This window comes from Ranitomeya variabilis, chromosome 8, assembly GCF_051348905.1.
Source record: "Ranitomeya variabilis isolate aRanVar5 chromosome 8, aRanVar5.hap1, whole genome shotgun sequence".
In the NCBI taxonomy this organism is placed as follows: Eukaryota; Metazoa; Chordata; class Amphibia; order Anura; family Dendrobatidae; genus Ranitomeya; species Ranitomeya variabilis.
Window position 1 is genome coordinate 188905577 of NC_135239.1, and position 13685 is coordinate 188919261.

The 13685-nt window shown below is 42.2% G+C and overlaps 1 protein-coding gene across 3 annotated transcripts in view; it reads right to left on the reverse strand.

Moving 5' to 3' along the window:
- ARHGEF3 (Rho guanine nucleotide exchange factor 3) overlaps positions 1-13685 on the reverse strand; it is a 324746-nt gene that overhangs the window by 24600 nt on the left and 286461 nt on the right. For all 3 annotated transcript variants that reach the window (XM_077278523.1, XM_077278521.1, XM_077278522.1), the window contains one exon: positions 1781-1888. In XM_077278523.1, the coding sequence (XP_077134638.1) occupies positions 1781-1888 (108 nt within the window). The remainder of the gene's footprint in view (positions 1-1780; positions 1889-13685) is intronic.

The window sequence follows — 13685 nt, forward strand, 5'->3', positions numbered from 1 at the left end:
AAATGCCGCCATTGTATGTAGCCCACAACCATATGGGAGACAGAAGGGTCCCTGTGTGTACACAACACGCAGTATGTCACAGCTGGACTACAGTGCAAGGTCTGGAGAACTTGTCCTTCTCCTACAGAAGGCCATTGACTCCACAGCTGCATCCGAGCAGATACTCACAGATCACAAGCTCTCGAAACTTGCGTTATTTAAAGAAATCTCAGTAGAAGAAGGGATCTCATGAGTTTAAATGCAGAGTAAACTTACGTCTCACTTCTTTAACTCGTTAGGACATGATTGCAAACTTTTAATCCCAAAATAACAGGGATAAAAAATTGTTATGTTTACAGCTTTTAAATATTATCCTATAGAAAAACTTTGCACACCACAACTAAATCAGTAAAGATATCATTTTATTGAATAATAACAATTAAAATAATAAACAATATCAAAGAATGGTGAACAGTACCAAATGAAAAAAAGGCACCACAGACCGGAGGAAAGTTATATCATGAAAGTGTCGACCAAATAAAGACACCTTGTGGCCACTTAATAAGCAATGTCATTGTGGACAAAATCGCTATATGAAAGCCACACAAGGATTAATGACAAAGTGGCGTGGTAAAAGTGAATAAAAATTAGTGCTGATTACGTCAGGTCTGATGGTGCCACGGCCCCTACGCGCGTTTCGGCTGCGTGTACCTTCTTTTAAATATGCAGCTTATGTTCATTTCTTCTTTTAAGTTCCCACATAATACAAATATTATACCATTTAAAGGGCGCTGCTCAACCACGGCACTTACCGAACGTCACATATATTGCAGTGAACATTACGGAGAACTCCACTATGGATAGTTTTAATTTATTTAGTGTTTGCTACATGTATAATTACAATATATCTTGTAAACAAAGCAGGCCATTTCTAAATTCCGATAATCCAAAATCCTTTAGAGCACCATGCCAGACGAATAGACAGACCGCCTATGGCAAAGATGTTCTTGCATCTCATACACAGATGTTATGGTGTAAGTGCCACGGCCCCTGAATTGTGCGGATCAGGGAGGTCCTTGAGGTTGATGTCTATCCTAATAACCATAATATCTTTAATAACTTTATAAATTTAATGCAGATCTACCAGACCCCACTTCTTCACTAAATGTTATGATAAGAAGAGCACGCTAAACACTGGTGCTTTCAGGTGCCCATACACATTAGCTAAACGTGTAATGTGTATCGGGGGTCACTAGACATCTGTTTGGGGAAAGAAGGATCAGACATGCTGCAATTCAGCTGCCCGATCCTTGGTCCCAGTGGGAGATAAGCTGCTGACAAGTGTCTCCCTGAACATGTATGTCTGAGGTCGAGTCTATAAGTGCTCAACCTACAGCTATCTTAAAGGGAACTTATCAGCATCTTTTTAAATAGGGAAGTAGTGTCATGGCCATAGGGGGGCTTGTCCTTCAATAAAAAAGGGATACCTTTTTTACAGAAATTCGAAATGGGGACTCATTCTTCCACGTTTTTTTAAACAGCCCCAAAGGATTTCCACCCTTATTTTCATATGGTTTCTGCACAAGATTTCTGATAACTGGTATATTGGATCTGTATTATTTTTATGATGAGATAATCAACTATGCAACTATAGCACTAGTTACATATGAAAACGTGATGACAGGTTCCCTTTAAGTGTATTGGGACCCTAAGATGCTGGAGGAACACTAGGGTTACATGCATACAGTACAGGTAAAGACTTCATATAGCACAGAGGATGCACAGGGCAAACCTCGCTTACCTGCAGAGACTGGCTGAATCGCTTCAGAGGAGTCGCACGCACTGGGGGAATGAGATTCGCAAGTGATGTGACCCTTGAAAGTGGTTTGACCCGTTTTGTACTTGGCTCCTATGAAGAAAGCAGAAAAAGCAACACATTACCGACCTCGTTAGATATGAACGACATTTCTGCACTAAACACAGACAATATAAATGATATAAGTAACATTGGCCACTTGGCAATTGTGTCACTTTGCTTTTACCAATCCGTACAATCATTAACACGGATGTGTATATACAGCGTTTCACTGCCCAAAACTGACGAGAGAAGGACAGAAAAGGGTTATGGAATTGCAAGAAATCAGTTTATTATTTTAGTGTATTCATCACCACCCCATGCAAAATGCAAGCCAAAACCTGATGCTAACAAGCACGTTGTGAGCTAAAGCTTCATTGAGGGCCAAGAAAACTAAAAGTCCAGATCTCTGGTGTACAGATCTATAATAGGGCACCCTTTACCTAAGGCTGACCATACACATTAGATGGCTGTCGATTGAACGATCATTCAGCCGACAGCTATCTCAGCCAATCCTCCCATCAGCCGAGCGCCCCTATGTTCTCTATGACAAAGCTGCCAACTGATATGTCGGCTGGCGGCTCACCTCCAGGAGAACAATGCAATCAGCAGCCTGAAATCGGACATGTGCGATTGACATCCCTCCCAACTATCAGTCGACTGGTGCCTCCAAACACCTTAGTCAACTGACCCTGTCCGTATCAGGCAACATTAGTCTAATGTGTATGGCAGGCCTAAAGTCTATACTCACCTTGGTTTGATAGGTTTATAAAGGACCTCTCTTTAATGTTTCTTTGGGCATATGATGTGTGTGGTGGCCTCCCGACTCTTCCCTGACCAATTATGTCAGGGAGAGATTAAGGATTGTGAATTAGGAATTTCAGGGGAGATCAACTACTGCTAGAAGTGTTTGACAGTGGCTTTCTCCTCTGTCTAAGGCTGGGTTCACATTGAGTTCCTGGCGTCCGTTAGACGGACTACGTTACACCGTGGCATAACGAGGTGTAACGCCGCCATTGAATGCAATGTCTGACGCATCGCTAGCGCACGCCCACAATGGGCGTGCGCTAGCCATGTGCCGTCATTGAGTGACGGACCCTGAGACGCGGACTGCAGCGTTTCCGGGTCCGTCACTGCTAGCGCAGAGAGAGCATCTGCTAGCTCTATCTGCGCTAGCGTGATGTAACGTCGGCACTTGCGTTAACAGCAGCCCGTTAGCGTATGTGCTGAACGGGCTGCTGCTAACGCAGTGTGAACCTGGCCTAAGATGAACATGTGCTCGGTGGAGCCAAACACTCATGTACAGGTGCTTCTCACAAAATTAGAATATCATCAAAAAAAGGCTGTCATTGACACACTCCACAAGGAGAGTACATTTTGCATTTCATTTGGAAATCAAGGTCCCAGAGTCTGGAGGAAGAATGGAGAGGCCACAATGCAAGCTGCTTGAGATCATCTGCTGGTGTAGGTCCACTGTGTTTTATCAAGACCAAAGTCAGCGCAGCCGTCGACCAGGAAATTTTAGAGCACTTCATGTTTCCTTCTGCCAAGTTTTTTGGAGATGGAAATTTTATTCTCCAGCAGGACTTGGCTCCTGTCCACACTGCCAAAAGTACCAATACCTGGTTTATAAGCAACAGTATCACTGTGCTTGACTGGCCAGCCAACTCGCCTGACCTTAACCTCATAGAGAATCTATAGGATATTATCAAGAGGAAGATGAGAGACACCAGACCCAACAATGCAGACTAGCTGAAGGCTGCTATCAAAGCAACCTGGGTGTCACGATGTGACTGGCCCGGTATGAAATGACACAACCGTAGGTCTGTCACAAACAGCACAACAAACAAGGGAACACCGGGGGCAACAATTACAACGGTGGGCCCTGTCGGTAGGGAATGGGCACCTCCTGCACTCGCCTGCAGATGTGCCCTGATCTTACTATCGTCCCTATACGGGTTCTTTCACCCCGTTGCTGACCAGGATACCTAGTCCCTCACTTGCCCTGCACTTATCCCTACGTAGGGAACTGGCAGGTGAGAGCAATGGTCCCACCGCTGCACTAATACAACAAGGGGTAAAGAAAGACAGACAAGGTATAGGAAAACAACACTTAGCTTATTGCTGCAAAGCACAGCACAGCGGGAAGAAACTCCAGATTCACTGGACTCAGCAGAAGAACAACTGTTCCCAGCAAGCTCCTTCTCCCAGCTTGTTCGCTGCAGAATGAACTAATGCCGACAGTCAGCTGATGCATTAGGTGACCTCTTAAAGGATGGTGGGAGTGGTCACCACCAATATCAGCTGACCCAGCAGCAATGCAATAACACCAGCGGCCACTGGGACTGCATTAACCCCCGATGGCCAGAAAGGAAAAAAGGTCTTAAACTGAGGGAAACCAGATCTGCCACAAATGCAAAAATGGATCGTGAAAGTGGGCTTCCATAACCCCTCAGCAGTGCCACAGGCTGATCGCCTCCATGCCACGCTGCATTGATGCAGTATTTGAAGCAAAAGGAGCCCGACCAAGTATTGAGTGCATCTACTGAATAATAATAATTTTTCAAGCTGGTGTTATAAAGTATTCTAATTTACTGAGATACTCACTTTTGGGTTTTCATTGGCTGTAAGCCATAATCATCAACATTAACAGAAATAAACACTTGAAATAGATCACTCTGTTTAGATTGATGCAACAAGCAAAATCTGCAATCAGATTGGGCTTCAGTATCAGTTATATTGTCTGGGATGACCATTATCTTCACATTTTATTACTGTAAAACAACAATGGACTGGGAATGTGCAATGAAGGAAAAGCCCGAGAAGAAAACACAAGTTCCTTTTATATTCAAAACACAAACAAAATGTTGTTTGATTTTCGGTCGATCGGACAGGAAGTTCCTGTATATTATCCCGACTCCATACAGCAGTCTTTTGCCTGTGTCCTCAAAAGAATGTAGTCCCACATCTCAGACCCTATTGTGTTCGTCTGAGGCAGACGGCATGTTATCTTCAAAGGACCACAAAGTTTGTTCTGATATTTCCTCTCTTGAAAGACTTGGGTTGCCCGAGTCAATGCCCTAACAATAGGACATTAGTCATGTTACAGCCCTCTCCGTCTATTGTCCAATGATATGTGTACCCCAGACTGTTCATGTCCTTTATAAAGACAGATCGCTGGTCATTGTCCCATAGCTTTATAAGGTCTACGGGGACCTGGGGAATAAATCAGGAGGAGACAATCCTCATTATGTAGAGTGACTCCTATCTTCCTTCCCTGTATTCAGAACATACTAAAGAGATTTATCGAATTGTCAGATTGATACTACACCCATAGTCCAAAAAAAACCCACTTAAGAAGGCCACAAGATAAAGGGGATCAGAAGAGGCAAATGGGTGCACATGATACAGATCTATATTCGGGAGCATTTAGACAGGCCGATTATCCTGGCTGTTTCCCGATAATCAGCCGGTCTAAACAGATGAATGATTGAAACACTTCTTTGGCAGATGAAATGATTTTTATTTCAGCAGTACATGTGTTGCCAAGAAATGGCATTTTATGCACAGAATGATCGTTTAATAATAATTCTATGGCTATGTAAGTGCTGTCAGCCTATCCAAACAGGCTACTAAGAGACCGCTGATCAGCTTCTACATAGCCAATCGGTGGTTGTTTAAAGCGGCAAGTGGGCCAGTGTGAATGCAGACTTGCATTTGTTGAAATCACTTTCAGCTTCCGAGTGGCAGGTAATGTAGCACCAACCTATAAATCATATCGGCTCCGCTATGACTGGATTTCCATTTATCAGTTGTATCTGACCAGTTTTGTTTTTTTTATTTGCTCGAGATGGACACAACTAATGATAAAGTTGTGCACTTTGCACATTGGTTCATTGTAGCCGAGTAAAAAAAAAATGCTGCATCCAGCTGTAGAACCAGTTTGGCACAACAAGTGATGTACCAGATGACTGGGAATGATCCAGAGAACAGTGGTAGAAACGGCAAAAGAAAGAAAAAACAGCAGCATATAGGAAAAGAAGAACCAAGAGAGTCCTTAGAGAAGCGTCACAGGCTCCGACTATGGCATGCACTAACTTTTTACCTCTAGAGGCAAATTCCTCATTGGAAGGATTCACATTAGTATAACAAGGTGTCCATAGATTTCTATTGTCATATACTACACCTCCGACTTTGTACGGAAGCAAGTTGCGATTCTTAATAACAAAGGTAAACCCTATTCATGCCATGTTACAGAGATAGTCTCCTCCAGAGACAACATAGACTCACACGGTTGCACATAGCGGGTCTAAACTTGAATTATTAAACAAATCTTTGTTCAGGCCATTTCTAATAAAAAGAACAGTTACCATATAATATGAAGTAGAATTGTGAGAGTCATCTATAGGTATTTGGGCAGGAGGAGTTGGCCTGCGCTGTCTTTTGCATGTTGACTAGGCGGTGGCCTACAGTGGTTCCTCTGCTCCCTATATCATGATGGTGGATTTTTCTGGACACTGGTTTGTTTATAGACTGTTTACAAACAGGATGTCAAACCGTAGAACTTGTGGGTTACAAGGAAGCAAATTAGCTCAGCAAACAAGCGAGATTAGGTACAAAGCAGCTGTTAATGTATTGCAGACACCTGAACCGGTATCACGAAGGAAAGCCGGGGTAGTCTCTCAACAAGTCAGGATTTGTATTCTCCCTGCATTGTGTGGCCCATGTGTATGCAAACAGCAAGACAAAAGACCATCATGCTGTGCAAACTCAACGGTGGTAATCACATCTGGAGGAGATTTAGTTTCTAAGGTACATGACGATTTGGCAAGTGATAAAATATATTTAGGCAGGAAAGCATCAGGGTGCCTCCTACTCATGCCATGTAAACAGGCTGCCAATCGTCTGTGGAACAAGCCAAAGTCTCAAATGAGTTTTAAGTTCGCTTAAAATATTAAATTTCTCGGCAGCACATGTGCTGTAGAGAACAATGACAGTCTATGCTGCATTTTGCCTGTCTAAACATTCTGATTCTGAACATACAGGTCTCTCGCTGTTATGAAACTACATGTCCCAGCATGCTCTCAGTCCTCATATATAGAGCATGGTAAGAATTGTAGTTGGCGACAGCTGGAAATCCACAGGTTGAAGATAAATTCATAATTTTTTTTGCAGTTTATTGCAAAATTACCGGTCAGGCATTCCTCCACTCTTTCACTACTACGTTGTAATATTGTGGCAGGGATTTTAGTGCCTCATTCATAGGTCATAATGATTTTGAAGAAATCGTATACTCTGGGTTGTCAGGTCATGTTAAATTGTTTTCTCATAGTATTGATTAGCGTTCTATTGAATTTCAGCGCACGGACCACCCACAGACCGCTAATTACCACACTCGGCTGGAGAGCACACTCCACTGAAAGTCAAGTTTGATTTGGCTTCCGAAAAGAAAGACGAGCTGCACTCTGAGCCCCTCGTATTGTTCTGGGAATACAAGAGCCAGTGACCTGGATAACATTAACTACGGATTCACTGTCTCGGTCCAGGTGCCATACAATAGTGCGCTTCTTTGCTTTGTACTTTATGCTCCACCAGCTGTCAAGATGGCAAAATAGTTCTTGCTTCATCTGCGGAGGTCAAAAGCTCAGCCATATCCAGAGAAAAGGGGTCAGTAAAAAATATGAAGGTCATCTGTGACTTCACAAGCAAGCGATGGTGCACAGTTTATTGAGTACAGTCACTGCGCAAAATGAATGTCGGTATGTGAACCATTCAGAAAAAAATGAGAATGACCATAAAAGATTATTAACGTAGGGATCAAAAACTAAAGTCGCACAAAAAGAAAATGGGGGAAAAAAAAGTGCTGATAGTAAAAGTATAGAAATGCTCAAAACATACCGATAGGTCTGTTTTAGAAAATGCATTTGTGCACTGTACAGTCCCTCTATTATTCTTCTTCTTTCAAGAGGATCAGCCACCTTCCCTGACATCTTTATTTCAGTGAATACATGAAATACACAAAAATTATATCAATTCTGGAATATGGATTGTTCTGGAGCTTGTCGTTCCTCGTGGAAATGGCTAAGTAAATCAAAAACTGGATGTTGCCTTTGCCCTTATCAAATGAGTTAGTCTCTGCACAGTTTAATCAGTGTTGATAGTGTCAGACCATGGAAGGACACAACTCATCCACAAAGAGAGTAGTAGAACCCATTCGTTAACTTGTTTGTATATTTCCAGGAGAAATAACAGAGATACAACTCAGTGACAAGTTTAAAAAAAAGGACCGGTCAGTAGTGATGAGCGAGTATACTCGTTGCTCGGGTTTTCCCGAGCATGCTCGGGTGGTCTCCGAGTATTTGTAACTGCTCGGAGATTTAGTTTTTGTTGACGCAGCTGCATGATTTACAGCTACTAGCCAGCCTGAGTACATGTGGGGGTTGCCTAGGGAATCCCCACATGTATTCAAGCTATATAGAAGCCGTAAATCATGCAGCTGCGGCGATGAAAACTAAATCTCTGAGCAGTCACAAATACTCGGAGACCACCGGAGCATGCTCGGGAAAACCTGAGCAACGAGTATACTCGCTCATCACTACCGGTCAGCTTTCTTGACATGTCGATTTTAGTAAGTACATGTAGTCATAATTGAATCTGGAACTGCTCATTCTCCAGTTCTTCAGTTATTTCTCCTAAAAGTTTATGAACAGATTAATGACTAGGTGTTACAAGTGGGGACATGTCTTCACAGTCCGACATTGTCCAATCAGTGTTGGAAGAGTCAGACCGCCATATAATTCAGATTAGCATCGCAACGCAATGTTGGACTGGCCATCGGCTCTCCCGATCCGAGCATGACAGCTGCAGAGAAATACACGCTATCACACTAGGGTCAGGAGTGCCGATGGCCAGTCCGAACATTGCGTTGCTATCCTCGTCCAAGTTATACGGCGGTTTGACTCTCCCCTTACAAAAAGAATGGTAACTCCCTGTAGTCAATTTATTTATAAATTTGCAGGAGGAATAACAGAGCAACAGAAGAACACACAGTTGTAAGAAAAGATGATCCACAACTGATATATCAGGAGGACTCAAGTACCGGTAATTACTAAAACAGACGTGTCAGTGACAGATTCTTAAAAATATAGTAGACTCATACAGATCTAACACAGTTATTATATTGCATATATCACGTTGAGGACTACAGTGTACCTTTATGGACACGTGAGTCGTCTCTGACTTCAAATACACTTCTTGCTACCAATGGATCACAGTCTTCTGACTACAGAGAGGCCCTGAACATTTGCTGATGACTTAAATACATCTTCTGCAAGTTACCGCTGAGTCCCAGAAGTAAGAGTGCGGGCTTTGAAGTAGGTTTAGACGGTTTGTGAGTCAGTGTTTGTAGGCAGAAGAAAGTCTTTATGCTTCTCCCCTAGGGCCAAAGTCAAAGTCTAAGTTTTGACGGACAGTGATTAACTATGTAGATATTTATATACGAGGATGATGGTAAATGATGTGGTACACAGGATGCATCCTCAGAAGAACTGTCTGCAAACTTTGGATTTTCTGAACATTGTTTGCTCTCTGTAGAAATAGAATGAATATCGACTCTAAAACATGAGTTCATGTGTAAATATAGCCCCACAAACTGTCACTTGCTTAAAAAAAAAATAGTTACACCTTGTAAAAATCTCTATGCTGTCCTGAGTCTGCTGCTCTTTTCCATTTTGTGATACATCGCTCCATTGCAGAGATATTCACATTTGTTTTTCTGCAGCGCAGGATGTGCAATTTCTGTTTGCATATCAAGCAAACATTTTTTCAGAGTCTTCTCTGGGCTGTGCTCTTTCACCGCTCCCTCCCAGATGCTGCCAGTCATAGCCGGGTATAACACTGACTGCTAAATCAGCTGGTGAGCTGTGATTGGCAAAGTTTTGGAGGGAGAAATGGAAGCACTCACTCCCAGAGAAGAAACACTCAGTTGAACTACCAGAAGAGATTTCACATACTGTTCTCCAAAAGCAACAAATGTCAATATCTCTGCAATGGAACGACGTAGCATAAAACGGAAAAAAGGGGCAGAATCAGGGGAGACCAGGGATTCTTACAAGGTACTTGACTCCATTTTTTTTTTTAGCACGTGACATCTTCTTTTATTGTCTATTATCACATCTACAGCTTTAAGTCTCTTCTCTTTTTTACACGTCTATGGAGAGTGCCGAGGTGTAGTATTATGGTTGTTATTTTAAACCCCCTCTCTCTTTATGTCTGTTATGTAGATCACACTATGCAGAAGGAATTTACCTTTTATACAAACCAGTGGATTATTGACCACACAACCATGAGTGATCAAGTATAACCATTTCCAACAGGGATTGTGTGAGTTTTCAAGGCTCCGTTTAGCACTCTTGTCCATGAGCCTTGTCTGATATTGAAGCTCATACCCTGAACCAGCACCACTTTTATCCATTGGTTGTATGTGGTACTGCGGCTTCCCTTGAATAAGCTAAGGTGCAATGCCAGACACATTTTGTGCACAAGAGTGGCGCTGTTTTAGGAAGAAGCCAGCCAAGTTTTACTAACTTCATACACTAGTGCATTTGTCATCTGACAAGGCTTTGGTGAGTCTGCTCTTCATGTTGAGTTTTTTTGAGTTGTTCTATGTTAGCTAACTTCATACAACCCCTTTGTATGCACACATTCCCTACTACTACTTCACAGCTCGTACCCTACAGCTGGCACCTACAGAATTCCCATGGAGGAAAATATGACCTGACCCTTTACATTCATGCAAATTGCATCCATATACGGTTTTTCTAATTCTCAAGAACATTTGACTGCAATTTGAACTTCCTTCTGTCAGAAAACATACATTACCCATAATTTATGACAAAACTATTACCCCCAAATCACACGGGGGTCAAAGAAATCAAACAGAGTATTATTATTCACAGATGTTACATCTTGCCAGCCTATTAATCTGAACAAGATATCAAATGAATTCAGCAATCGGAAAGGTAAGTCAACATTTTCTCTGGCTTTCTGCCAAAGGACCTTACTTTATTAGTCTGCTACCGGCAAAACTGGCCTTGAATCCACAGAATCCTTATGAAGTCTCATAACTTGTTAGAAATCCAAAACCACAGCGAACGGCAAGAACATGAGATGACATCAATCAAATCAGGGAGTTATGAAACCCGCTCTTATTAAGCAGACATCTATAAATCACGCTGTAGTTATGTAGCCACCTACATTTTGTAGATGCACCTGAACTTATCGATAGGACGTCCCCAGTTAGTCCTCAAAGATCAGATGGACAACAAACATTTGAATCAACAGTTGCTGGAGTTTGATAAAACACCTAAGGTTTCCAAATAAAAATTCATGGAACTGAGACTTATATGACTGGAATGAGGGTGACCATCTTTCCTACATCTTCACATGGTACATGGTGATCACAAAGCTGGTGCAACATCACGGTAGAAACATATTCACCCAAAAACTATAAAAGATGCTAAAAAAAAATAAACCAGAAAATAAATAAGACAAAAAAATTTGAAAATAATTCATCTCAATTGTCTTCAGTTCTATTTTTACCTTGTATCATAATTAAAATCTGAGAAATATATAAAGAAATTATCTCCGTGTCTAAGCAAATAAGTCATGCACCTCGTCCTCCTCCACCTTTCGGACAAGCTGAACATACATATTAGAAAGTTATCGCTCGAATGATCAAGCAGCTGACAGCTATTCTTACCAATTCCCCCATGAACTCTATGAAGAGAGACCCTCTGCCCTCTTACACCTTCCCACAGCATAAAAGGATCAGGTGGTTGAATTCCAACCACCCAATCTTTAGGTCTCCTTACACAATCGGCCATGAGACAGTCGCTAAGACCACATACACATTAGATGGTCAGCCGATCCTGCTGAAATTAGCAGGTTAGAACAACTTTTATTCAATATATATGGGGACTTAAACAGTGAGGACAAGTGTATTTCTAGTTTCATTTCTAGGCCAAGTTCTCATCAAGGTGAAATGAAGCAAATATACAGCCCATGTAGATGTAGGCAACAGAAGGTGTGGAACAAAGGAGTTGTCTCTGCTCAGGTTGGACACAACCCCATTTCTTATGGCTGATGTGAACATGTTCGGGGCTCAGAAAAAGGGGAAATGTGGCTATATTTCATATAGATGGTGAAAAAGTAGGAGAACAAAAAATATTGTGCCCTCTACTATGTTTTCTGTTGGACTATGATTCCAGTATTTTCAGAAACGCTCATCACTTAGGTGACTCCAAATATGTTCACTATGTACACACGCCTTCTAGAATACATGAACAATTAAAATTCCTCTATATCTTTCCTATCTGACAGTCACACTGAAGAGAGACAATCGCCCTAAGGCATGAGGTTAGGGTGTGTATTATCTTCTAGATCTGGAGGCACAGCATGGCAACGGTGCCCTCAGAATCAGTTCCACAATTTACACCCTCGTTTTCACATAATTCTATAGAAATTTAGGGTGTTGAAAAGAGAGTCTGATATGGTAAGATCTGCACAATTCTTACAAGCTCCTGTAAATTACCTATATTGTTTCCAATTATCTACCGCATCACATTATCTCGCACATCCTAGAGGTGTTAAATGTACACAACCGGTCAATACCATGAAATCTTTTTGTGGAATAAATCAAGCCAGACATGGCAACCGAAGCAAAGATCACCAAGCTACAAGTTGCCTACTTTGGACACATCAGACTAGAGCAATCACTGGAGAAGGACATCATGGTCAGAAGAATAGAAGGAACAAGAAAAAGAGGAAGACCAGCAACCGATGGCTTGATACTATCAAGGTAACTGTGGAGAAGACCCTGGTGGACCTATCTAGGCTTGCACAAGATCGATCTACAGATCGTTCATTCACCAGTGGAGAAGACCCTGGTGGACCTATCTAGGCTTGCACCACATCAATCTTCTACAGATCGTTCATCCATCAAGTCGCCATGGCTCGAGATCGAGCCTAATACCATAAAAAAAAAATGCTTTGCATCATCCACTATGGAATTAGGACTAGATTTAACAGCAAACACACTTACACCCAAATAAATCTACATCGTGCAGTTACACTTACAATGTCATCTCCACAATGTAACTTATACCTGGCACAATGGCCCCTGCCAGTTACAGACTATTTCAAAGCCTACTTAAGTTTGCAAATTGAGGCTATGTTCCCATCATGTCCATTTGACAAATATACCAGGGATGCCCTTAGGGACGTCATACAGAGGCCTCATCCAACATCCAGTGCCTCTCAATGGAGGCAGAAAAAATTATACAGAATGGTATACATCGCTTTACTATGTACCATTGTGTGGAACAGCGTAGCCTTATTACAATATTCTATAGTGACTTATACTAATCTGACAAAGGCAAAAAAAACCCACTCTTTTGGCCTCCATTAAGTTAACGGAAACCTATGAATATGCTCAGAGCTTTTCCTATCTTACTGAATAAGCTGCAGAGGGAACCTGGACACATGGAGCGTGCCGGCTGATCAGCTGTCCGGTGCCGCAGCTGCATGTGTCACGGTTGTGTCAAAGTCGCAATACACGCATGGAGAGCCTGCGTGTTGTGACTGTCACATAGCCGCGACACATGCAGCTGCGGAGCCGGACAGCTGATCAGCCGGCACGCTCCATGTGTCCGGGTTCCCTCTACAGCTTATTTGGTAAGGGCTATAACTTGCCGAATGAGCAGGGACCCGATCAAATTCGCTCATCTCTAGTCTTGAGTGTTAATGTCATTATTCACAGACTAGACAAACAGTATATAAAATAATTAATGAA